Below are 27,500 nucleotides of genomic sequence, written 5' to 3' on the forward strand. Positions count from 1 at the left end.
CTCTCTTACACATAACTCACACACACACAAACTCAGTCCGGTGGTTTCAAAATGAATTTGAAGTCTACGCCCATTAGGATGCAACGACTGGAAGCAATCCCTAATGGAGCATGGCCAGAACCTATCTATTCACCAAGTGGGTTTGGATCTGGTTATACCAGGCTAGCAGGATGGCAGTAGTGAGTGAAATTAACCATAAATATTATGTAAGAATTACAACCAAGTCAGACAGTCATGTAGAGAAGAAAAAGTCATGATGAATCTGAGGAAAGACCACCTTTCTCTACATTTGACAATACATAGCAGATGTTCTGTTTTACTACCTGTACAATTATTTTATATTTTGTTCCATGTTTGTGATTTGCTGGACGTTCCTTTAAGTTCTTTGACTATTTTATCTTGGCTGCCTGAAAAGATGTTGACAAGTGTTTGTTGATGTTGGTGTCGTTGGAGATGTTTTTTTGCCATCCCCTGGTTGAATCAGAAGATAAAAGTATCCGAAGGCATCACCTCAGTCACCATCACATGCAGTTAAAGATGCCATTTAGCTGCTGATCTTTTACTACGTAACCACTAGATGGCAGTGTCGGTTCGGTTGCATTGCTATGACATGTATACAGAAGCCTATAAAGTCAATTCCTCTTTGGAATGGTCGAGTCTCTTTAGGACATTCTGCGTCACACTCCATGTAAAATCAGATCTCAGTTTTCACAAACATCTCCACCATCTGGAGACCCTTTTCACTGCCACCTGATTTGAATGAAAATTCTCCCAAGAAAAGTGCAGTGACCTTTGATTGAATTTAGATGTAAATGTATTCATGCTCTCCATTCCTCAGCTCACATGGAGGCTGACTTTGAGGAGATGGAGAGCCGCCTGATGTACCTGGAGAATCTGTGTGCCCAGTGCGAGCAGCAGCGCTTCAAGCACTTTCAGACCCTTCAGCTGGAGACCTACAAGAAGAAAAAGAGGTATTTTCACCTCAGAGTTTCACTGTTCCCAACGTGTGTCCATCTATACCTTTGTTGGTATGAAGCAGTCAACACAGCACCATTTTGTGTAAAGACATTAGCCTATTGTCTAAATAAAGATCAAGGCTTTTCTAGAGGTATTTTGGCAACATAGTGACACATAGTTTAGCACCGGATTAATAGTAGCTCTTAAATGCCTCACCCTTCCTGTGACTTTTAAACAGCACCCTCCACTTCCTATTTAATATTCTGCTATTCTAAAGAGGCAGCACCCCACTGTGAGGAAGTCTTTTAAATTAAAAAGTCATTTAGAGGAGGAAGTGAGCGGGCTTTGCGAGAAGCTCTGAGAAACCAGAGGCCTCAAGCTTGTCAAGCTCCTGAATGGCCGCTCTCCGTCAGCCACTCGTTCCATCTCGCACGAAGGAACACACACACACACACACACACACACACACACACACACACACACACACAGACACACACCCCGGCTGCGTCCATGCATCATTATCAGTGTGTGCACTGCCCCTCTGCCTGATGTGAACAACTTTTCACCGCACCCGGCCAAACTCAGGCTCTATTGGAAAAAGGGGAAATTAAAGGCTTTTTTTTTTTTTGTTCCAGTACATTCCACTGTGAGTGAGGTGGAGGTATGTGAGAGGGTCTTGCGTGAGAAGCCGTCATCAGGCGCAAAGCCGTGAGCGTGCTTGAGCAGTGGGTGGGGGTGGGGGTGGGGGTGGTGGAGATACGGCCATGAAACAAATGCAAGCCTGAAGCAGTGGACCAGATATAGGTCACGCCTTCATCTGAATGCCAGGAGTGACATGCTCTCTCTTTCTCTCTTTCTCTCTTTCTCTCTCTCTTTCTCCATCTTCACTCCCCCCCCACTCTCCTGTGTGGCCCTTGCTTCCCTCCTTTCTCTCCTTTTCTCTCTTTTCCTTGTCATCTCTTTAATGTATATATTCACTATTATCCATCCATTAGCTCACGATTCAGCTGGCAGTCACAAAGTGCTGTCTGCTTATTGCGCAATCCAGTTTGGAGGGCATATTTCAGTAACTCATCTTTCCCGCTCCAGCCTTTGCCCTTCAATCAGCGACGAGTCTCTCTCTCTCTCTCTCTCTCTCTCTCTCTCTCTGTCTTTCTCTCTTTCTCCCTCTCTGTCTGTCTCCCTCTCTCTGTCTCTCTCCTGCTCTTTCTCTCTCTCTCTCTCTCTCTCTCTCTGTAAGATAGATATGATGCGATCTGATGGTCTCCTTTTGTAAACAGTCATTTTCATGGCTCACTTTCCCACTCCCTGGCATCCATCAGGGCTGTCATAGTTTATACGCCACGAGATGAGGAGAGACATCGCAAATGCAAATGGCTCCCCTCTCCCACCCCGCCATGTCCATCAAGTGCACCACTAGATATTTTGCCATGCGTGTTGCTTACCACATGTGCACTCGAATATATACGTGTGTGTGTGTGTGTGTGTGTGTGTGTGTGTGTGTGTATGTATATATGTGAGCAATCTTGTCTGGAACATTTAGCATGTCTGTGAGCGGCCACTTGTTTTTGACGTGACTGCACATGAAGCCCACAGTGAAGACACAACAGCGCAACACACCCTTCCACTCACATCCTATTGTCATACAAAACTGGAGCAACCTCTGCAGCCACACACTGACCGTGGTTACATGAATTCGAATAACTGCCTTAGTCGGACTGAAATCGCATTATCCGTTTCATGTAAGCACCTTAGTCGGATCGTAGTCGGACCGCACATAGTCGGACTAACACCCCTGGATAACTCGATCCGATCCAGTTGATAGTTCGACTATTGCGGCATGTAACGGTGAATTGGATAAGGAACTGGACTTTGCGTCTTTGCGCATGCTCCCTCTCTCCCTGCCAGGTCGTGACCCGGAAGACGAAAGAGGGATAAGTTGTCTCAACTGTTCATACTAATGACACGTTTTTTTATGAATATCCTGCAGACTGTCTCACAAGCTTATTCTTGTTGATTATGAACAAACATAACAGAAGAGGTCCGAAGATATGAGCACCTTTACAACCCCTCCTTAAACACGTATAAGGACGTTCCACATTTTATTTGCTTAAAACAACAGCAGTACTGTCAAATCAGCTGTCACTCGGCTATTACCTGACCAAGGTTCCATGGCAATGTTCCGAAAGCCCATTTCTCCGACAGCCCGCTGTTCCGAAATTGTGAGTACAGCAACGTGAACCACTATAGCCCACATGCACATCCCAATGAATCACACAATCATAACATGCCTTTATTTCACAAGCATTAACTTGAATTCAGAATATTATTATACACACATGCATTTGCATCGCGATGATACAAAAATATTTTTATGATTGCCAACGCATGCATGCTTTGTCAGTGCTTGACAAGATTTGTGTAATGTCCTGCGACAATCTGCCGGTGATTTCCTTCGCATGAGTGGTAGCCTACCCCATATTCAAAACCAGAGTAGGCTAAGTTAACAAATATTGCCTAGGAAAAGTTATATGCGTGATAGCCCGGTGAGCGTCTCCGCTCTGCTGTGCAAACAAAATGCTGTGTGTGTTTTGTGCCACTTAAAATATTTCAAAATTTTGCCAGGGGGACTATTTTTCGGAATATTGAGATTTCGGAATATCGGGCTTTCGGAACACTGGGCCGTCTCCCCTGACCAATACCTGTCAAACTCGGTGATACTATTCACAACTAATTTGTCCTTCATTTTATCAAATATGATGAAATTTGATATTGTGCCCGCGAGGCACGCGTGAGTTTAGTTTTGTTCAGTTATCTGGCGCTGAAAAAAACCACGAATAAGTACTGTCAAATCAGAAAGCAAATCAGCTGTCACTCGGCTATTACCTGACCAATACCTGTCAAACTCGGTGATACTATTCACAACTAATTTGTCCTTCATTTGATCAAATATGATGAAATTTGGTATTGTGCCCGTGAGGCAAGCGTGAGTTGAGTTTTGTTCAGTTATTTGGCGCTGCCCTCTAAAGACAGTGACGTGACGGGTGGATCGAGATATTGTCCCGTAAATACCTTTACCTAAATACCTTTATAGACAACATCGATCATACACTCCCATTGCACTCAAACAACCACACTCAAACGAGGAGATATTGTATCAATTAGCCTATTATGTATTGTATTAATTGCACAGAGTTCCAGTGGCGCATGCAGCCGTACGCACTGTGCGTACCTTCTGCTACGCGAGAAGAAAAAAAAAAATTATCATGAACGCATATTTATTACAATGGGGAAACTATAAAATCGGAGTACAGACAACTAATGCCCAGCGTTGACGATGCAGATACAGAGCTGGAAACAGCTAAATGAGTTACGCAGTGAACTTTATCAAGCCCTGGAAAGTTTGTCAAATTTCTACCCAAACATTCATTGCGTCCTGAAGGTCTTGTATCTATCTACGAAAAGACTGACTGGACTTGCTCTCATGAATATTCACACAGATTTGGAAATCGACAGCGAAGAAGTACTAAAACAATTTGATGCAACTGGCAGAAGGGCAATGCGTTTAGGCTGTAACCCATTATTTGCGCGCGTGTGTGAATATGCGTGCGTTTCTCTCGCCTTTTATCTTTCACCTTTGAATAATGTAACTTATAAACACATCGGCCCGGCAGAAACAAACAAACAAACAAACAAACAAACAAACAACCCAAGAGGCAACACGCATTTCTGGACCGATGAACAGACGCGATTCATGCTCAATCAACTGTTGTTGTTATTGGTAGTGGTGAAGAGGTCAAGCGGAAAGGGCTTTATCACCACTAGTTGTAATGAAAACAGCGCCACCTATCGTATCGGATATGACATGCTTTCGGCCAATGATTCGATTTATTCACTGCCATGTATATTGGGATAATAGCACTTGCCCCAAAAGATAGCATAGTCCGACTAAGCAAAGATTCGAATTATACCATCATGTAAACACACTGACTCACACACACACACTCACACACACACACACACTCACACACACACACACACACACACACACACACACACACACACACACACACACACACACATACACACACACACACACACACACACATACACACAAACAAACAAACACATAAACAAACAAACACATAAACTGGCGCAGGAAGTCAAGGCGCGCGCGGGTGTGTGTGTGTGCTGGGTTTGTGATGACGGCTCGCGTAATGCGTCTCGCAGCTAACGGCAGGGAGCGGTGACGCAGCTGTGTTCCCACCACCACCACCGCCACCGCCTCCGCGGCTGCCGCTCTCTTAGAGTTTATTTACCATCTTACAGAGAGGCAGAGGAGAAGCCTGAAGCGCTGCCAAGGAAAAGTCAAACAGCAGGAATGTTCTAAAGACGTTCAGCTGAGGTGGAGAAAAAAAAACACACACACTCACTGGCAGTTTTTTAAATTGTTTTTCATTTATATGTATTTTGCCTTGATGTGCAATAGGAGTACTTCTATACACACTGACACACGTGTCATTTCTGCCAGTTCTAAGAAGTAACTAGGAACCATTCCTAACAACTGCTTTCTCTTTCTCTTTTTCTTTCTCTTTCTCTCACCAGGAAAGAACTGGAGTCCCTGAAAGGTAAGAAAACTGACCGTAATGCAAACAAATTCTCATTATAACCTGATTTCGTATTTCTTTTCATTCACATCAATACAACAATCACAAACATTGGCTGATAGAAATTAATGGGTAAGCTTTCACTTTAGTTTTTCAGGCAATCAGCACAGTATATTATTTGTCAGGGGTTTATGAAGGCAGTGTTTGGAATTCATTTCACACTTGTATTGAAGTGAACTTAGAGAGGGATGAGAGTGTGTGTGTGTGTGTGTGTGTGCGCGCCTAAATGTTCAACACTGCGTGCGTGTGTGTGTGCGCGCTAAATGTTCAACACCTCTGTCCCTGTTATTTCTGTCCTGCTTGGTTTTCGTTCAGTCATCAGAACTTCTTTTCTGTCTCTTTCATGTTGATGAATGGTCGTTCTGAAAGGATGTCGTCCTGTTCTCCTGTACATAGTTCCGCCTGTCGGTGGGATATTGCAGACGCGTGTTGTTTTTCGTGTATGTGTTGCATATTGCATTTTGTTTTTCACCCCGTCTTCATCGAGCATGCAGCCTGTTTGGGCTTTCTGTCTCCATGGAAGTGGCGTTAAGCTAATTAATAGGGTGATGGGCATTAGCAGAGACTAGATTCCACTGGTGAGATATCGCTCACGTCCTGTGTGTGTGTGTGTGTGTGTGTGTGTGTGTGTGTGTGTGTGTGTGTGTGTGTGTGTGTGTGTGGAGGGGGGGCGTCTTTTCTTCACTTATCACTCCTTATTTCCTTCACAAACCTCATTACTAACAAACAATGTGGAAGGATGTGTGCAAGTTTCCAAGCCAGTCACTAATTAACCTTTTTGTGTGTGTGTGTGTGTGGCTCTTAATAGATTGTATCATTTTGATACACTCTTTGCCGCGCTTTGAATATCTGACCGACCTTCCAGAAACATTCCCAAAGTGTGTCATATTTGGGGGGAGAAGGAGGCTGTAAATGCTCTCAAGTCGATCTTAATCATTAACGCACTCCGACTCGTCCCTCTGAGACGAAGCAAAGGCTTTCCGGTTAACATAACAGCTGAACAATTACTGAACATCCAGCATCTCTCTCTCTTTCTCTATCTGCTGGGAATTCAGGTCATCTGAGTCTTTATGCTCTGCACATTAAACACTCCTCTCTTCTGCCTTATAGGAGGGTGGTATGGCCTGTTACCAAGGCAGCAAAGCTTAATACCGTCCAATGGCGTTCATTACAGTTAGCAGCCTACAGTGGGCCATGCTGATGTCCTGACAGGGAGGGTTTCGCAAATGAACGCTGATCTGCTCGAAACCACCCTTCCCTTTTTGGTCTGCTTGGCCTGTGCGGGGGGGAACGAGGTGTTGAATGCCTGAGGTGGATGTGTTTGCATTCATTTGGAGCTTAATGATGGGCTCACGTGTGTTTCCTTCCAAGAATGATGATGGAGATTGTATGTTTCTTTTTCTTAAAAAGGAAACAAGGTTGGGATGCTTGATCCAGCAGGCAAATGGTGTGGGTTGCTATGCAGTGTCATATTATTTGGCTATAAATAAAGTATGCCAATAAATGAGCGTCAGCGTGATTTACAATAGTGGCTTAGCTGGAGCAGAGGGCTCTGCATGCATGCCTAAGATCTTAGCTTTCAGCGTGAAGGAGAGCAACATTATGCTGGGCAACGTTCTCGCGTTCGTTTGTTCACTTGCTCACTCCGTGTGTGTGTGTGTGTGTGTGTGTGTGTGTATGTGTGTGAAGAGGGGAAGGGCAGCTCTGAAGAACTGTTGTGGTTGAGCTGCACAGCTGCCGCCTTTATCATGTGAATTCTCCAAATCGAGAGTTTGTTGCGGGTGCCATGGTGATAAGAGAGTGTGATTATGCCTCGAGACTGTCGTCAGTGTGGGTGGTGCTGTGCAGTAGCTTTTTTTTTTCTTGTGTGGGAAGCCAAGTTCAAGATCACAACTCTTTCACCTTGCCAACACAGTCCTTTTCTACAGCAAGCTAAAGCTAAGGAAACTAAAATATAAATCATCAAAGGCCTCTTTGGCTCAACTTTGAAATCTCTTGCCATTTTTGATGCGGATGATAACCAAACAGTTATCCATACAGTAGTAGTAGTGGCACCACCCTGAAGCAGTAGCTGATTTAGTGAGGAGCAGGTTCTGCGGCGGCAGAGAGCGTATGTGTAGTAGCTCTCTAACCTCAGGTGTGTGTCCGCATGCGGCCGTTACCACGACACACGACACACACACACCCTGCAAGCCTCCAGCAATATGCTTATTTTCATCTAACACTTCTCCAAGCCCTGCCCCCACCCCTTCGACAGAGTGGTACGTTCCTGCTGCTCTCTCTCCTTCTCACTCTCCCTCCCTCCCTCCCTCTCTCTCTCGCTCTCATACACATACTACACGCTACAGCTGCGTCTTTCCAACCACTCTGCCCCTGAGCACGCAGGCAGGCAGGCAGGCAGGCAGGCAGGCAGTGTCCCTGTATCCTTCAGCATTCCTCTGTATGCTCATCCTGCTGCATCCGTCAGCATCTTGCCCTCCTCTCTCATCGCGTCTTCCCGCGTACCCCAGCAACAGCGCGGACCAGCCAGGGAGGTGTGTGGCAGTGCTTGCTTGTGTGTGTGTGTGTGTGTGTGTGTGGACTGACTTTGAGGTGGTGGTGGTGGGGGGGGGGGCGGGGGTCGAAGGAGAGGAGGGACTGTAACGGGTGGGTATTTTGGCTGCGGGCAGACATGCAGGTTTGACTGAGCTCCTGCACGACTGCGACCACCTCCTCCTCCACCGCCCGCCACCTCCCCCCACCCCCCTCCCCTCTCCCTCCCACACAACTACCCCGCGTCTCTCCCTCCGTCTCCGGTCCACTCCCTCACCCCGGAGGAGATGTCCTCTCCTGGAGCATCGGACGGCAGCAAGAGCACCTCCTGTAGGTCTAGCCTTGTTTCTTTCGGTCTCTCTCTCTCTCTCTCTCTCCCTCTCCCTCTCTCTCTCTCTGTAGGTGTCTAGACTCATGTGGGATTGTTAGGATAGTGTGTTAATATCATGTCATGGCTGTCATTGGCTGTATTTTTGTAGCAGTTGTCATGAATGTCTAGTGAGTTCAAAGATGTAGATCTGGTGATTGGAGTCTCATCAATTGAGTCTGTTGTTTTATTGTTTTACTCTCACATCTCTCTCTCCCTCAATCTCTCTCTCTCTCTCTCTCTCTCTCTCTCTCTCTCTCTCTCTCTCTCTCTCTCTCTCACATGAAATATTTCTAAGATGATCTTTAATCCTAAACCACCCGGTGTTTTGCATTTTGTGTTATTTTGTTTCTGTGAACTTGTGATCTTGGCACTGCTGAGTCTTACTAAGCGTGTCGTGCTGCCCGTATGCATAGTGCATGTAGAGGTCTATGTGCTGTCTGCTGCTGCTGCCTGTGAATTGTGAGTGTCCAGTTTTTATCAGCCCTTCAGCAGTGTCTCCCCCTTCCCCACACACGCCCACCACCTCCTCCCCTGTATGTTCTTGGCAGCCACAGACCCCGGAGCATGGCTGCAGCTTCCTCCATCTTTCTCGGTAGTCTTGGGAAAGGGGTGCTGGCGTGTTATCTGTACTTTTTCAATGTTGTCATCGTGAAGGTCAGAGGGTGGGCGCCGGCGCGAAGGAGCTTCCAGTGAAAGGAGTAGATGTTGTGTACGCTCGCTCCTCTGGTCCTGTGGTTACCATGTGACTGACCTTTGCCTCACTGCGAGGAGGTGGTGGTGGTGGGGGGGAATGCCGGGGGTGGGGGTGGTTGGGTTAAAAACCTGCTTGAGTCCTCCTGCTGTAGGTCTTAAAGCCTGAAGGGGATTTGGAGTGCAGCACTGGAGCGTTTATCCCTGAAATGAGTGAAGTCTCCATCCTCCAGCTCTCTCAGCCCATTGTGAGCAGCTTTGGGTGGGCTTGGAGGAGGAGGACCAGCCCTAATTAGCCAGATGGGGGGAGAAGAGTCATCTGTTTCAGGCTCCTGACGCTGAATCGTGGGGTAATTGCTGAACAGACAACTTGAAAGTCCCCAGATGTTGGAGTTTGACAGATTGCGAGCGTAGGCCTGTCTGGTCGGAGAGTGTTTATCTCAGGAGAGTGGGCGCCTGAAGGTCAGCTGGGTGTTTACGAGAGGCCGTGGAGGGGATGGCTGCTCGACCGCATGTTTACCCTACCGCCGGTCTGGAAGTGTTGCAGTTTTATATTATCTCACACATTGGGTACATTATAGGCATCACTATTGTATGATGTGGAGTGTATTTGGCTGTGACCCTTAGGCACGGAGACATACAGCATACACACACGTGGCTGTTATGTCACCATCTCTTCAGTTCACAATGAACATCTCCCCAGGCTTGGACTGCTCGGGACTGTGACTGATTTAGAGTCAGATGTAGAAATGTCAACACAATTACAAAAAGGAAAAGATTACACTGAGTTCCTTAATGAAGCGTTTTCACCGCCTCTTATATCGGAGATTATCCACAGAGAGGTTTAGGCACTCCATATTTAACGTTATTTAAGTGTTTGGTCAAGATTGTTACAGAGGCTCTGAGAGTCTTTCTTTCTCTCACACAAACCCACACACACACACACACACAAACACACACACACACACACACACACACACATGAGATGGCCAACATAATGGAGTGTACGCTTCGTGACCAATTCACTCGGGCCAGCTGTGATGCATTAGTTGTTGTTTTCTGTTTTATTTACTCGCGCCGCTCTCCTCTCTTCATCTCTGCCCTTCTAGCTCCTTGTTTACTTCAAATATGGACGGCTCCATGAAGACGCTTCACTGAGAACAGGGAGCCAGGCTACAACATTCATTACTCCTGTTGTCCCATAGTAGCTTCAAGCCACGTTGACTGTTCATCTGAATAAAAACGATTTTGTTGGACGTCCTGCTGTTTGACACCACCCTTGGGTTGGGTGAGGTTTGGTGCTCAGTGTTCTCGGTGAGGGCTGAGGGGATTTGGTAACACGAGGCGCTGAAATCAGTAAAATTTCCGTAAATCAAAAACCTTTCATCTTGGCACTTAACTGAACGTTCAACCCCACCATCTCACTAAGCTTCGATGAAAAGAACCAATACTGTAACTGAAATCTCTCTCTCTCTCTTTCCTGCTCTCTCTCACTCTCTCCTCCTGTCTATCTCTCTCTCTCTCTCCTTATCTCCTCTCTCTCTCTCTCTCACTCTCTCTTTCTCCCCATCTCTCGCTCTCTCTCCTCTCTCATGTCTCTCTCGCTCTCTCTCTTTCTCCTCATGTCTCCCTCTCTCTCTTTCCCTCTCTCTCTCTCTCTCTCTCTCTCCTCATCTCTCTCTCTCTCTCTCTCTCTCTTTAATGAAATCCTGTGTGAGCAATGGCCTCAATAGCAGCTCTCTCCACCCTGCCTTCCACACATCATTTGATGAAGTCATGTGTGTGCTTCTTGTGATGGCCGGTGGCCCATGAGGGTAGGGGGAAAGAGGGCCCAGGGGTCATTCTGCATGTGTGACTGCTCTTGTGGGGGCTCCTTTTAATGGGAAGGCCCATATGAGCACACACGCACACACACACACACTCACACACACACACACACACACACACACACAAACACACACCTTTAATGGGAAGGCCCATACAAGCAGGGCGGGAGTGGAGGCAGAGGTGTGGATTGCGGTTGGGCTCTTAATACCATGTGAAGGTTGGGTTAGGTGGAACACGGGTCGGCAGAACCTGAGAACCGTGAGCGAGGATTGTTCATGGTCTATGAATGGCACATTTGTAAACGTGGAGTGTCGTTATGTAATCACATGATGGTGTTGTTGTAACATGACCAACACAATGAGGACCTTTGAAGTCATGTTTGGGCCAAAATAAGTGGCTTTCCAAAATGACTTGCCACGTGCCATTATTTTGCACCCCAAAATCCTCAATTTCTTTGAAATAAAATCATATCATGATCATACCGTCACCATGAAATGTTGTTATTGGTGCTCTTCAAGGAATCCCTTCTCAGGATCTAGCTGCTCAAAATGAAAATGAAAAATGAAAAAACTTAAGTGAAAACATCAAGTGGTCACTAAGTCTGTCAGGAAGTTGAAGAGCAGCACAGCAGCTTGCTGTTGTCACTACTACCCAATCCCCCCCCCCCCACACACACACACACACACACACACACACACACACACACACACACACACACACACACACACACACACACCCCATCCAGTGACTGCTGCTGTGGGAGGCTCCTACTGGGCCCACGGAAGCCAGGCAGCGGGAGGAAAAGGGTGTGCTGTTAAATATGGGGTTGATGAGTGAGCGGATTGAGCCGGGGATCATCAAAGCGAGTGACGAGGGGTGGAGGGTGGAGGGTGGAAATGCTAACAAAGCACGTCAGAGGATTTGGCTCCCTCTGATGATGGCTGCTTATTCGATATCATCAAAGACTCAATGGGCCCTCTTAATTCACCTCCAGAGCCAGAGAGAGCCAGAGAGAGAGATAGAGAGAGAGAGAGAGAGAGGAGAGAGAGTGGATGGCATAATTCAGTGTTTTCTTCTTAGCTTGTGTGGTCTGTGCTTCGATGTTTGAACACACGGTCTAGCTCCCTTTGCTGGGAACGCGTGAGGGCTTGATGACGCCACCACCACCAACAACCACGCTGCCGGGAGCTGTCAGGCTCTTGCCGATCCAGAAAGCACACGATTCAAAGGCTCTGTGAACGGCTCTTTACACCAGGATCAACGCTTTCCTCATCCTCCGTCTTTTTTTTTTTCTTTCCCTTTCCTCCCCTTTCCAATCTGTGAGCTGCCACTTCTAAGGAGATTATTGGCAAGCGGGCGAGCGGTGTGCCCCCCAGTGGGCGGACGGGCGGGCGGGCGGCCGGGCAGACGGGCGGGCACTTGAGCACAGAGGGCTGGAGTGAGTGAGTGCGGTTCCTCTCCCTAAGGCTTGTTTAGACTTTGAGGTTTGGCGGTGAAGAGCCAGCGGGACCATTTAAATGTGAGCTGTGAAAACGCCGCTTCCACTGGGCTCAGCAGGGATGGTCCAGTTTCCCCTCAGCTCCTTTTCCCGTCTGCCCAATCTTGGGGGTTGGTCAGTGTCTGTCTGGGGAATGTTGAGGCTTGAAATGATGACAAAATAAAGGTTGGCTTCTGAGCAGTACTAGCAATGGCATGTGAGGGAACTGATTGCTGTGGAGAACAATGCCAAGGCCCACCAGAGAATGGTTGTTTTGCTCCAAAGATTTATCAGTATACACCAGCATATCGAGTTGAGATGGTGTATTACTAGTACTCTTTTTTTGGCCATACTGTCCTGAGGATGTGTGTTTACTCCCAATCTCCTAATCCCAGGATGTGTGTTTGCATAAAACTTTTGAGTTTAAACGTTTGAGTTCCCTGTAGTGAATGCCGTTTAGGGGGGGGAATGAAAAACGAATGACTATATATAAACCTGCAGCGCTGTGTTCACGTTCTTGTCACCTTTGCTCAGCTCGTAGTTTCACACTCTCCATGCTGTTCGCACGTTGATCCAGGCCAGGCTCTCTCTCTCTCGCTGCTCCTCTGCTGCTCGCAGGTGTGATGTGGATGGCCCTGAGTGGCAGTGACTGACATGTGGAGCAGCCATGTTTCTGCAGGTTTTAGCCCCCATAATTGGTTCCTTTGCTCTATCGAAGCTGCGTGGCCCCAACTGACTGCCCAACGAGCCATTCAACGGTGTATCAGATGACGTTGTCGTTGACGATAACTCACCCTCATATGTTATGATATGTTTTTTGGCTGTATATGAGGAAGTGCATATCTCCCTCGGTGCCTAACTGAATACTTTGAAGGAGTGAAGGAGTAAAGCTGTTCTACTCTTGGACATGGGTAGTTTTTTTAGCGCCGTGGTTGAATACAGTTCAACACGAGGCGCACCGCTCGCCTTTTGTGCTTACTTTCTCTCTCACCCACTCTCACCACCCACAGAGACTACCCGTGCCTTATACCCTGTACACACACACACACACACACACACACAAACACACACACACACACACACACACACACACAAAAACACACAAAAACTGACACACCCCCACACAAACACACATGGGTCGTGCCATTCTCGTCACAAAAGACACTTCCTGATGCTTAGAGGAGTGTGCCTGTCTTCCTGTCTCAGAGATAGAGAGGCACACTGTTCATTGTTAAGTCTCCCGTGGTTTGTGGAGCAAGGAGATCGTTTTTCGGGCACGCTGTCATTTTCTGCCAGAGCGAATTGAGCACTCACCTTTGTGGCGGGCAAGTAAGTGCTGTAATTACTTACCGGTCCCCTTGTACATGATACTCTGTCGTGAAGACACCATCACGTATCGTTTTCAAGGCTTGGATCAAAATCGAGCAAAGGGGAGTGCGACTTCTGTTTAAAATGTGGTCTCTTTGTGTAACGGCTGACCTGCGACGTTGACAGGTAAGGTTAATATTGAATCAAGGAGGTCGGATGCGATGAAAGTAGGCATGTGTGAGTGGCGCGCTCGTTTGCACTCGTGGGGATCTCTGCTGGAGGTCGAGGCTGAGGTGGACGCTAACCAAGCAGGATAATCTTTAACCCAGGCAGACTTCACATTCACATCCTGTTAGCCCTGTGCTCGTTTCCCCTGGAGACGGACAGGAACACTCCGAACAATGGCTGATGCCCACCGAAGTAACCTCACCAACACTCCTGAATTAATTTGCTCGGAAAGTCTTTTTTTTTTTTTTTTTTTTCCCTTCCAAGTCGTTGTTTGGTGAATGCTTTTGGTCCTCACTTCAGCTGCAAATCCGCATGGAGATTACATGCACTGATGCATTCTACAGATATTCATTTAATGCACTGATGCATACTACAGATATTCATTTAATGCACATTCAAGCTACGTCAACGTTCCAAAAATCAGAAGTACCGAAATGGAGGTCAAACCCAAAGGCCAGACTGCATTTAAAAAGAAGTCGCTGAACTTATTTTCTTCTCCTCCCTTTCTCTCTCCATCTCTCTCTCTCTCTCTCTGTCATCCTCTCTGTATCCCGCTTTCTCATTCCCTCCTTTTTTTTCTATCCCTCTCTTTGTATCTCTTCCTACTATCCTCCCGTCTCTCTCTTGTTTTCCTCCCCTCCTTCTCTCTCTCTCTCTCTCTCTCTCTCTCTCTCTCTCTCTCTCCATCCTTCCCTCTTTCACATTCTTCCTCACCCCCCCCCCCCCCCCCCCCCTGTAGGGGAGCTGGACACGGAGCATGCTCAGAAGGTGCTGGAGATGGAGCATGCCCAGCAGTCGAAGCTGAAGGAGCGGCAGAAGTTCTTTGAAGAGGCATTCCAGCAGGACATGGAGCAGTACCTTTCCACAGGCTACCTCCAGATTGCCGATCGGAGAGGTGAGTGCACGGTATTCCTTTCCGTCACGTCCTCCCGCTTGACCTGTTGTCCTGCGCAGTTGATGTTGGGTTTTTGCAATGAGCTGGAATACCAAGGAATGTAGCGTAGCTTTATTTACAGAATACAGCAGGATGTGGTTTTACAGTATTTCCTGGTCTTACCTTTATGTGATGCTTCCTGTTTGCCCAAAATGCAAAAATTGATAGAAGCTGCATATGCGTCTGTAGTTTCAGCCGTGGTCGGATGTTGAAACCTTTTCTCCAGAACACGGAGGTGTTAGAGTTTGTGTTGCGGGTTGACACTTTCATTTGTGGTGGCAACAGTAGGCATATATAATGGCGGAAACGAAATACCCCACTGTATGTGGGTGGATGGGATGTGGGTGAATTTGCAGAATGAAAATTTGAAGAATTATGCGACTGTATCTCTCCCACGTTTTAAAACATTCTCTCAGCGTTAACAGTGATGTGTTATTGCTACCACTAGGGGAGTCATTGTTTTCCCAGCTATCCTGCCTCCCTACACTCACTTATTGATCTTAAAGTGTTGACTTAAGAGACTCCCTTTAGTCATGCTGGGAGTCCTCTTCTCTCTCATCATTAATATTGGATCCATTGCCTACTGGACTAAATTACAGGCGTGGCTCCATTAAGGACTCCTTCCACCTCAACTCCTCAGTGTAGGATTGATGAGCTTCAACCTGACTCTCTCTCTCCTTTCTCTCTCTCTCTCTCTCTCTCTCTCTCTCTCTCTCCTGTTCTCTTGTCCTCTTCTGCTGCACTGGCCTGCTGCTGACTTTTCTTGAGGTACGGTGATGGTTGGGTGGGGGGGTAAACGCATCCCTCTGTCATTTCGTCATGGGTTTTTCATTCTTCATTTTCCCCTCCTTCTCTATCTTTTCTACCCAAGTCATGCCTTTTATCAGAGTTCCCTTTATGTTTACATGGAGCTATTTTTGTGCAGATGTCATTTACTACCAGGCTACACACTTTAAGAACATTATTCATTCATGATATGGAAACCCAAGTTGTATTACTGCTCACAGTGTTTGACTGCCTTTTCTACTGATGTTCAGCTGAACACTGATATCTCATTTGGTAGTAGCTCCAATGGTAGTAGCTAAACTACATTTACGGCCTTTCCGTTAAAGTCGTCCTTGATTACATTTCATTCACTTGTGTAAAACCATCGACTGATTCAAGTTCCATGTGACTGTAACTGTGGTTACTGTGTTTACACTCCAGAGCCATTAGGAAGCATGTCCTCCATGGTTCCATGTGACGGTAACTGTGGTTACTGTTGTCTGTTTACGCTCCAGAGCCATTAGGAAGCATGTCCTCCATGGAGGTGAACGTGGACATGCTGGAGCAAATGGACCTGACTGACGTCTCTGACCACGAGGCCCTGGACGTCTTCCTGAACTCGGGAGGGGAGGACAACAGCGCCTCCTCGGCGGTCTCAGGTACAGCACGCTAGCCTCCCACCGCACATCCCAGCTCGTAGAGCGGACAGGGAAATGGAACTTGCTCGTTGGAAAGTCCCCAGGATTCTTTGTCACCCATCTTGGAACTAGGAGGCAGAACTGAGAAGGGAAATCAGCTCATAAAGTGTATCACTGAGGGAAAAGATGAGGAATCATTTTGGAATTTCTGATCTTGCAAGTGTTCATGTCTGCTCAGAAGCGAGGCAGGTAACTCTTAACAGGTTTATGTTATGGTGGAGCCGCTCCCTTGCATGTGTAAGCATTAGCCAGTGCATAATCCAGCAGGATGGTGCCTCTGGGTAGCAGATGTGCTCACTTCATTGAAATTCACTGAGTGAAATGTGAATGTGCTCGTGACTCATTCTAAACTGACCTGCTTCCCTCTTTGCTTCCTCCTGTTTTTCTCTTTCCACTTCTTTCACCTCCGTCCCCTCTTCATTCACTTCTTCTCTCTCTCCTTTCACCTCGACTCATCTTATTTCTCCTCCTACTCATTTCTTCTCACCTTCCTCCTTTCTCCCTATTTCACCTCCCTCCCATCTGTGTTGCCCCCCCCTCTCTCACTCCCTTTCTATCCTTCTCTCTTTCTCTCTCACTCCCTTGCTATCCCTGTCTCCCTCTCTCTCTCTCACACTCCCTTTCTATCCCTCTCTTTCTCTCCCTTTATATCCCTCTCTCTCTTTCACTCCCTTTCTATCCCTCTCTCTCACTCCCTTTCTATCCCTCCCTTCCTGGCGCTGTCTCCCTCTGTGAAGGTCCGGCTCAGGACTCCTTGTCCACTGGCGCTGAGATCTCCCTGAAGGTTCCCACTCGGGCTGAGCTGGGCCACTGCCTTCCCCCCGACTCCCCCTCCGCCTCCACCCGCAGCGAATCGGCCAGCCAGGAGACGGAGGGCCCCGACGACGAAGACGAGGACGAAGATGAGGCCAGCCTGGGGGACTTGCCCGTGGTGGCGTCCGACGAGGAGGACGTGCATCCAGACACCGTGCTGGCCGGCCTCCCTGAGGAGCCGCGGATCTCGGACGACAGCGGCTCGCTGACTCCGTGAGGAGGGCTCCGTGTTGGTGGCAGGGAAAGGATCAAACGTCAACCAGAGACCGCAGAGCGGTTTGCTCAGACTCTCAAAACACTGGACACTTTCCCTTTCTTCCAGAACGGCTGCCTGAGCTCAGACTGACAATACTGTGTGTGTGTGTGTTTAGGAGAGATCCTTCCTGTCTGAGCTGCTCCATTTTATTTGTTTGTTTGTTTGTTTATTTGTTGTCTATCCTGCTTTTTCCAGCAAAATCAATGTAGGTCGTGTATTTTACATTTGTCAGTATTACATGGAAATTGAATTCCCTCATCCCACTGTGTCCCTCCCCCTACAGAGCTGTATCTATAACAAATTAAACAAAAGTGTTTTTTTTTTTCATTCTTGCTATTAACACAATAACTTCAAGGCTTTGTAGACTTTGTTTTGATTTGCTGTTGTTGTTCACGCTACACACACACACACACACACACACACACACACACAAGTGTAGTGTTAGAAATACGCCTCCAGCGTGCTCGTCTTCACTCTTCCTCCCCTTCAGGTTTTTGCCGAAACATACATATTAATGTGCAGAAGCTGTGCTGACTAAACAGCCCTGGACATTGTTGGCCATATGTCTGCGTTGGGGATACACAAGCTGTCAGGACGCCACACTGGGAGAAGGACACGGGGAGAAGGGCAGTGTGTGGTCATGTGACAGGACCGCAGCCAATCATCGCGGCCCATCGGGGAAACACAAGGAGCTGATGGTGTGTGTGTGTGTGTGTGTGTGTGTGTGTGTATATATGTGGTGTGTGTGTGTGTATATGTGGTGAGGTGTGTGTGTGTGTGTGTATATGTGGTGAGGTGTGTGTGTGTGTGTGTGTGTGTGTGTGTGTATATGTGGTGAGGTGTGTGTGCGCGGGGGGGCTGAGCTGGCCATGTGTGTGTTCCGCATGACCGACTCTGCCCTTTACTCGACGCTGCACACCAACACTCCTCTTATCAATCCTTTTGATTTCACATATCAGAACATATCACATCATTTCAATATATCCTACCATTTCAGTACACATAAGAACTGCACAGTCCTGTATTAGCATGATCTCTACAGACATAATCAGACACGACAACTCAACTTTTGTTTTCCCATCTCAGATTTGGTTGTGGTGAAAGGGTGACCCTTTTTTTCTGCATTCATGGACTGAGAACGTTATTTGACCTAATAGGATTTAGTTTTATACCATATACTGGAACCTCAGTCTTGGATTTGCGTAAGTCATGGTTTCAGGTTTATTCTTGAACAATGGCGGCCGACAATGTTGAGACAGAGACTTGAAGATCGACACTCCCTCACAGCGCTTCACCTCAGCACATCTGAATTATTCCTTCAGGGACAGTCTGTTAAATACACTGATATTAAGGGGTGTTACCGTCTATTCAAATAGGCTATGGAGACAAGGGCCTTTGTCTCGACCTGGAGGGGAAGGTGAGAGCAATGTCACACCTCACTCCCCAGGTCAAAACCAAGTGTATTCACCCAGGAAATATTTACATGCTAGTGGAATCCAAATAAAAGTAACAATTATAACTAGGTATAAGATACAGTGAATTATTGACTATGGCATATCCTTATTAACTATAAAATCTTAAAAGCCGGTCCCTTCAGACCACACGGCTTGCACCTCTCTTGACGACACACACACACACACACAGCCTCTTGGCTAACGGAAATGCATTGCTCCAAGCTTATTTTGCGAAGCATGTGGACTAGTTTTTCTTGGCTTAGTCTGAAGCTGCAAATCCTTTAAGTGTGGTGTTGAAACATTTGGTAAAATATGTGAGGCTTTAATTGCCTCTTATAACATTTACAACAATTTACAAAATGTTTGAGTACTCCAGACACTTGAGATTTCCAAGGATTGACAGTGAAATAGTTTATTTACTTAGAAGTACAAACCCGCAAAGTGAAAAAAACTGTAATGACATAACTTGATAGGAGAGCTGAAAATTCAGTGCTTATAAATAAAATGTAAGACAAGCAAGGTTTACTGTAAAAAAAACAAAAAAAACATCGTAAAACACTGTAAGGCCTTAAAAAACAAACGAAAACTAGACAACCACAACTCTGGAGAACACAAACTCTGTGTTCGTTGATTATCTCTAGTACAGTTCAGTCATTTTTAGGGGAGCGACGATAAAGTTGGGACTAAAGAATCGGGTGCCAGTGCAACAACAGGAGCTACTACTGTACCTAATTTATTATTATTATTATTTATTTATCATTATTATTATTTAACATTTCCCTTTTATTATAAAAGTAAAGCTAAAAAACTAGGGATCACCACTATGCCATACTTCATGATTTAAGCAGCACTTATTTATATATGTTACAAGAGTGACCCTGTGGACGACTTGCTGAGGCGGATGAAGGTTCCAGAAGGGTGAATAAGGCCATTTCCCCTCGTCTTCATCTTGGATTTGCCTCTTAAGACCCACCATGCTCTCCCTCAAAGTAGAGGAAGTAGAGAACAAAAGCTAAGTTAGCTTAGCATGGCTAAGTGTTGGGTAATTTAGCACATCTGTGTGGGGTTTTCTTCTTTTTTTTTGGTAAAATCTAATTTCATGAAATAGTGTCAGATAGGAAGGGGGGGGTCTTGTTTCTTACAACCAAAATAAAGTAGCATCATAGTATTTATAATAAAGCTAAAAATGAATGGCTTCATTTTCATAGAAACCTTATTCAAAGGTCTGAAACTAAACGATTTCACTGCATCTATTAATTTTGCTCAATTTCAGGCCAGAGGGAAAGTGTATTTTTTATAATAATAATTGTACTTTCTGATTAACAAAATAGCTTATATTTAAACTGCTGTGTGACTTCTTTGTAGTAGTCTCAATCTGCACTTCCTGGCTGATTACTTTTTCACTGAGGGGGATGACCTGCAGGGGGCGATATATAAGAGGAGAGCAGGCAGGCCTCATGTGGAAGAGAGTGAAACTACAGCACCATTTGAGCACAAAACAGAAGGTCATTTAATAGATATATTGGTATTTATGTATAGATCTATATTCATAGTAATGCTAAAACAACCAGAAAATACTCAGATCTAAAAAACAACAAACTCATATAAAATAACGATAAAAAAGAGAAACAGTTGACCTCAGGACTAGTGCAAAAAGATTTTTCGTGCTTTCAGGGAAGAGGTCCTCCATCTCTGTTGGGGAAGTGTTTGTGTGTGTCTGTGTGTGTCTGTGTGTGTGGAGGGGGGGGGGGAGAGTTCAGAGTGTTGAAAGGTGGAGTGTGGCAGGGGATTGAGGGTGTGTGTGTGTGTGTGAGGGGGGGGGGGGGAGTCACATCTGAGGGCCCTTCAGGAGCTGGGGGTGTGTTTGGGGGCCTGGGTGGAGTTCCTGGCGCGGGGGCTGCGCTGTGCTGGTGTGGGGGCCGGGGGCGGGGGCTCGGTCCTTCGCCTCTCGCTGCTCCTCTCCTGCACCCTCCCACTCACACGGCTTAGCAAGCTGTTCATCTGCTCCTGTCACACAAACACACGAGTACACACATTACACACATTGCACACAAACACACACATTACACACAAACACACACATACACACACACACACACAGACACACACACACACAGGTTCTACTTGCATTCACAAATGATTATGTACATATCTAATACCCATCAAAATAAATAAATGATCCCCTACCATACCCTAACCACGAGAGATGCCAATGACACACAATGGCCTCTCAAAATGGCTGATGTAGAGAATCCCATGCATTTCTGATCTCTTGCCAGGTCTGGTTGAGGTGCGTCTGCATAAAAAGCCTTCACTCCTGGCTGAGTACCATGCTGCTGTTATAAAGAGCTTCATACCAGAAGTCTCAGTGAAGCGTCCATGAAGGGTGTGCTCATACACACACACACACACACATATACAGACACGCACACACACACGTATACACACTCACACACACATGTACACACTCACACACACACATATCACTTTTTGTGCCTCTTTCTATCTATTTGATGGTGTCAATACTAAGTCCAATATTTACTGGTGCGAGTAGCGGACTGTACTCAAGATAAGTCTGCTGAGGGGTGCTGAGTGGGCATGATCCATTCCTTACCTCGTCGTAGCGGTACATCATCTTTAGACCCCTGGAGGTCCGCCGCTTCTGAACCAGATGCAGGGTGCACTCCAGACAGAAGACGACGTTGTCACTCTCCTGGACCACCTGAAAAGCCACATGGCCCCAAGGACAACAAAATGAGACCGACGTCTTCACATGACAACAGAGTCGAAGCGATACATTTACATTAAGTCGTTTAGCGGACGCTTTTGTCCAAAGAGACGTACAACGGAGAGAACAGTCAAGCTACGAGCAATAGAGACCTAGTGTAACAATAAATACTTTTTACATTTACATTTAGCAGACGCTTTTATCCAAGGCGACTTACATATGTGCGACTTACAATGTACACACATTTTACATTTTTACACTGATGGCACACTGCACATCAGGAGCAATTAGCAGGGGTTCAGTGTCTTGCTCAAGGACGCTTCGACAGGGAATCGAACTAGCAACCTTTTGATTACTAAACGACTTCTTTACCTCCTGTACCACTGTCGTCATAAGAAATAGAAAAATGCAGGAATGTAACTTGCTGTAAGTGCAAGTTAAGTACTAGTAGAAGTGCAAGTTAGGAAGGGAGGTGCTCTCTGAAGAGTTGGGTCTTCAAGAGCTTCTTAAAGGTAGAGAGGGACGCCCCTGCTCTGGTAGTGCTAGGTAGCTCGTTCCACCAACGTGGAACTACGAATGAGAGTAGTCTGGATTGCCGTACTTGCACAGACGGCAGTGCTAAACGACGCTCACTAGACGAGCGCAGCATCCTAGGGATAAAGACAACTGAATTACCATGTAATGAGTTATCATGCAAAACAGGTGTATATCAGGTATGAATTCCTTTATGTAAATATATTTTTAATATGTCTAGAGTATTATAGAGTATGGAGCATATAGAGCATATTTCTTCTGGATGGTATGTTGTAAAACACATAGATGTGTATGTCTACTTTCGTCCAGCTTTAACTGGGAAATTTAAAAGGCGCACCCACGAATCCACCCAAACCGTGGAATTTCAGTCCTCGCCTTACGTGGGGATATTTGCTTTAAGGGTGATCGACAGAGGCTTTGTGTTTTCACACACACACACACACACACACACACGCACGCAACGCAGGTCTGGTCTCCACCCAAACACTGCATAAGCTAGGAGTATCTCCAGTACGCAAGGAGAGCTTTTGTGCTGAAACAAACCTCTAACATGGCATAAAACAGCATTAGTAAATGCAATGAGCTAGAAGGCATTCTTTCACATTCAGTTAATACATAATAAGTCTAGCACTGAATAAGCATTATTACCTCATACTGAATAAACCTCTAGGAGGTTAAAAACTTCAGAAAGTAATGAGTTGTTTACACTGTTGCTATTCAATTACACAGCACACACAAACAGTTTTTTTAGTTAGGTTAATGCTAATGATTTTAATACTGTAGACTGAACACAGCACTGCAGTCTCCTGCTACGGCTCTCGCAGAAACGGGTCCCTGTGGTGACTTTGCCACACTATGCCCGAGTCACACGCAGAGCCCATCCTGTCTGGCACTCACCATGGATAGGTAGCACAGGTGCTGGCATGTTTGGCAGCGCCGGTCCGAGGTGTCCTCGGCCAACCGCGCGCTCTGCTTCTTCCGGCCCTCCGCAGGGGGTTGGCTGCTGTCCAGCGTCCGGTAGCGCGCAGACGACCGCAGCCCAGCCTTGAACAGATCCCGCCGTTGGCTAATCTCTGTGTCCCTGTCAGGTTGCATGGCACAGGTGTGTTTAGGTATGCTTTGTGTTAAGGAGTGATACGGTAGCAATATGATGCGATGATTTATGTTTGTTTATGAATTGGTTATTGAAAAGGCATAGGCTGCTGTTAGAATTTTTGTTTTGTATGTCTTTGTATGTTTATCCCCCTAAAGGTTGTTCATGTTTATCTCCTCTTAATTGATGTTCGTCTCCCTACCTGAGATCTTTGAGAAGTGAGGAGATTGTACTCTGCAAAAATTTGTTCTCCCGTCTAGACTCGAACATGCCCATCTTGTAAAGCAGCCTCTCTGTGGAAAATGGCTCCTCGATTCGACGCCGCTTCAGCTCCTGCAAGACCAGGTGAAATTTAGGATGAGAGAGAGACAAGAGGAGAGAGAGAGACAGACAGGGACGCCTGCTCAATATTTATTACAATTATTACATAATGATGGGGCCATAGGGGTTACGTGGAACATGACTTGGTATTATTCCTTTGTGTGGGGATCAGTATATTTGATTTTATAAATGACTGTGTTTCATCTAAAAAAAAGTGTGAGAGTGAGCAAAACAAAAAGAAAGAGAGAGGAAGGGAGATGCCCAATCCTTGTCCAAACAGCCCACAGCCCCCCCCCCCCCCCCCCCCCCCCCAAATTAATCTGAGGAGCTTTATTTGACTTGTAACACACCTAGGCATTTTTTTTTTTCATACATGTTTCATTGTATTTCATTTTCTTAAAAGTATTCAATTATTTTGCTGTTATTAATTATATCTCACTCTCTAACCCTTTTTTTCCTTTTTGAGGTATCCATGTGCTTTCATGAATGATTCCCCCTCCCCCTCTCTCTCTGTCTCGCTCTCTCTCTCTCTCTCCTCCCTCAGCTCACCTTAGCAGCCTCGTAGCCCAGCGTCGTCCACTGGGGGGTGGCAAAGTGCACCGTCTCAGACACGCTGTACCCGCAGCACACCTTGGCCACGTACGTCCCTGGGAAGCAGATCACGAACTGGCCGCTCTTCTGGACCGTGCGGTGAACTCGGATGCCCTCTTGACACAAAACCTCGGGGGAGATCTACCACAACAGAGACACACACACACACACACACACACACACACACACACACACAAACACACACAGGAGGGAGAATGTCACCATGGCAGATTCTTAGGCCTCGAACAGTGAACAATAATTTATAGAATTTTAAAACCCTGCTTTGCCACAACATTTAGCAATTTCAACATAGAAACATATATGCTATATGGGATATGCAAACATTTACCTATACAATTACTTCCCCTAATACTACATATACTTTCCATCATCTGCATACATTATTCCATGAGGTTGACATCATCAGTGCCTTGTTCTATGAGTGCAGGGTGAATATAGAGTTCTATGAGAGTACAGGGTGAATATAGATTTCTATGAGAGTGCAGGGTGAATATAGAGTTCTATGAGGGTACAGGGTGAATATAGAGTTCTATGAGGGTACAGGGTGAATATAGAGTTCTATGAGGGTACAGGGTGAATATAGAGTTCTATGAGAGTACAGGGTGAATATAGATTTCTATGAGAGTACAGGGTGAATATAGAGTTCTATGAGTACAGGGTGAATATAGAGTTCAGTGGGAAGTTGCTTTGCTTGCTTCTGCTCTCACCATAATATTCTTCTCCAGCATCTGCAGTCCTGGAGTTCCATTAGCCTGCAGCAGTGTGTGAACTACTTTGTCAAGTTTTGTCTTCTCCTCAGCGGGAATACAGTACCTGAAGCGAGACACGCAGAGAACACTGGGGGGTCAAACCTTAGCCGGGGGAAGGGCATCACTGTCTCAGCAGGGTTTGGATTGCTTGGCTGAAGTTGCCTCGCCTATATAGGACATCCTTTTCCCCCCTAAGCCTCTTATGGCCTCTAGACATAGACTACACAGCAGTCTGCACAGACCCTCACAGGTGGACCTTGCTTTAAGAAGCACGGTGAGAAATATATGATCCGTTACTGATTACACAACGTACACAAGTCACAATCAAAGTACACTTTTTAAACACACACATCCACATGGCGATTACTGCTGAAGAGACAGGTATGCTCAGCTGACACAGGGTACAAAAGCCATAGAATATCAACGTCATCTACACACAGGGTACAAATACCATAGAATATCAACGCCATCTACACACAGGGTACAAATACCATAGAATATCAACGTCATCTACACACAGGGTACAAATACCATAGAATATCAACGCCATCTACACACAGGGTACAAATACCATAGAATATCAACGCCATCTACACACAGGGTACAAATACCATAGAATATCAACGCCATCTACACACAGGGTACAAATACCATAGAATATCAACGTCATCTACACACAGGGTACAAATACCATAGAATATCAACGCCATCTACACACAGGGTACAAAAGCCATTGAATGTCAAAGCCATCTACAGGGACATACTGCACTCACCAAATACAGTCAGCACCAGTGTGTAGATAATCTATGTATGGAAGGCGGTTCTGGTCCCGAGACCAACATGAGGTAGAAAAGACCATGCCAATGTTCAGCCAGGGAATGGTCACTCCTGCACACGGAAATACACAAGGTTTTAATGAGCTGCACAGCAAATCCATAATGTGAACGCGGAACTACTTTATCTGTTGCGAAGCGGTGCATCATCATAAGTGATGTGAAAACCTACCAGGCACAGCACCGAGGTGGCGTAAGATGGATCCTGAGTTATTGGGAAGGACAGTGAGGTTCCATCCATGCCTGAAGTTAGAGTGTGCAGCATTAGTCAAACAGTACTATACTGTATTTCTCATTTCAGTAACTGTGCTTCTCATTTCAGTAACTGTGTTTCTCATTTCAGTAACTGTGCTTCTCATTTCAGTAACTGTATTTTTCATTTCAGTATACTCTACTACCCATTTCAGTAACTGTACTTCTCATTTCAGTAACTGTACTTTTCATTTCAGTAACTGTTCTTCTAATTTCATTCCCATTTTCAAAAGGAATCTTTGATCATGAACTGCATATTACTAGAGACAGTATAAGGGAGGCCTATACAGACTTACGCAGAGGGAATATTTGGCCATTTTGTAACAGGTGTCATTTAAAATGGCGGCCGTTTTGTAGCGGTTGGTAGGTGGTGAGATTTTTGTAGCATGCATCAGTTCATCGAAGGAAGGTCAGCTGTCCACTTACTTTGAAAATGGCTCAGACTTGCCCATAGGGAAGCCACTCCCATGCGTCATTGTGTCCACTCTCCCACAATGCACTGCAACATGGCTTTCCCTTTCCTCCACAATCCTCCAGTACTCCTCCTGCGCACACACACACACACAGACACACACACACACAGACACACACACACACACACACACACACACACACATACACACACACAAACAGATTTAGAATGACGTTCAATCCCTCCGAGTACATCTTGGATGGAATGAAAAGGAGGTTAATGATCCATCAGTGGCGTGGTTGATGGTTTACTGACCTCGACTTCCGCGGCGTCAGGTTCCTTGCTGAAGCACATGTTCATGGTGTTCCTAGCTGTCCTGAAGAACGTCGTAAGGGACACTGATTTCCCCTGAAGAACAACGTAAACACAATTCACAACGAGACTTCTTAACATACAAAAAAAAACACTCTGTGACTTTGTGACTTCTATCACTTCTAGGTTCCTTGCTGAAGCACATGTTCATGGTGTTCCTAGCTGTCCTGAAGAACATCGTAAGGGACACTGATTTCCCCTGAAACAACACAACGTAAACACAATTCACAACGAGACCTGTTAACATACAAAATAGAAGACTCTGTAACTTCTAATGTGGTGATTCTGTTATCAGCTAACATGACTCATTTTGAGGTGCTATAGCATTAGGCTAATTTGCCAATGCTTTCATCTCAAATTATTTCCAGTGAAGTGAAGACATATAAGCTTAATCCTGTGTGTGCTTGAGCACTCTGGGCAATAATCCTGTGGGAAAATACATCCTGGAGGCAGTCTGGTCTCAGCAACAGCGTTGGCACACTGCTCCAACACCAACTCCAGCATATTCTCTCCTCACACAGGACCAAGAAGGCCATTCAGACCTGCAACGACCCCAACCATCTTTTCCTCCCAATTTACCAGTGCAGTGCATTCGCCTTCAGCCCGCTGACAGTCGCC

General features: G+C 46.1%; 2 protein-coding genes across 3 annotated transcripts in view; one reads left to right on the forward strand and one right to left on the reverse strand.

Annotated features, from left to right (window-relative positions):
• The first annotated feature begins 735 nt into the window (after positions 1-735).
• On the forward strand, positions 736-17,876 carry dtnbp1a (dystrobrevin binding protein 1a). Of its 2 annotated transcripts, XM_031576515.2 has the most exons (5): positions 736-971; positions 5,563-5,585; positions 14,796-14,951; positions 16,271-16,414; positions 17,191-17,876. In XM_031576515.2, the coding sequence occupies exons 1-5, from the start codon at positions 844-846 to the stop codon at positions 17,481-17,483; spliced, it is 744 nt and encodes a 247-aa protein (XP_031432375.1). In that variant the 5' UTR covers positions 736-843; the 3' UTR covers positions 17,484-17,876. The 2 variants fall into 2 exon arrangements, with proteins under 2 accessions (XP_031432375.1, XP_031432376.1); XM_031576516.2 differs by lacking the exons at positions 736-971; positions 5,563-5,585 and adding an exon at positions 8,375-8,486.
• A 1,496-nt stretch (positions 17,877-19,372) lies between these two features.
• The window catches only part of jarid2a (jumonji, AT rich interactive domain 2a), a 40,635-nt gene continuing 32,507 nt past the window's right edge, over positions 19,373-27,500 (reverse strand). Inside the window, exons 9-18 of the mRNA XM_031575742.2 lie at positions 26,826-26,918; positions 26,525-26,643; positions 26,019-26,089; positions 25,787-25,901; positions 24,972-25,077; positions 24,202-24,384; positions 23,534-23,664; positions 23,136-23,319; positions 21,591-21,698; positions 19,373-20,983 (exon numbers count right to left, since the gene is read on the reverse strand). Coding sequence (XP_031431602.1) covers positions 20,822-20,983; positions 21,591-21,698; positions 23,136-23,319; positions 23,534-23,664; positions 24,202-24,384; positions 24,972-25,077; positions 25,787-25,901; positions 26,019-26,089; positions 26,525-26,643; positions 26,826-26,918 — 1,272 coding nt within the window. The 3' untranslated portion in view covers positions 19,373-20,821. The remainder of the gene's footprint in view (positions 20,984-21,590; positions 21,699-23,135; positions 23,320-23,533; positions 23,665-24,201; positions 24,385-24,971; positions 25,078-25,786; positions 25,902-26,018; positions 26,090-26,524; positions 26,644-26,825; positions 26,919-27,500) is intronic.

Source organism: Clupea harengus, chromosome 11, assembly GCF_900700415.2.
Source record: "Clupea harengus chromosome 11, Ch_v2.0.2, whole genome shotgun sequence".
NCBI lineage: Eukaryota > Metazoa > Chordata > Actinopteri > Clupeiformes > Clupeidae > Clupea > Clupea harengus.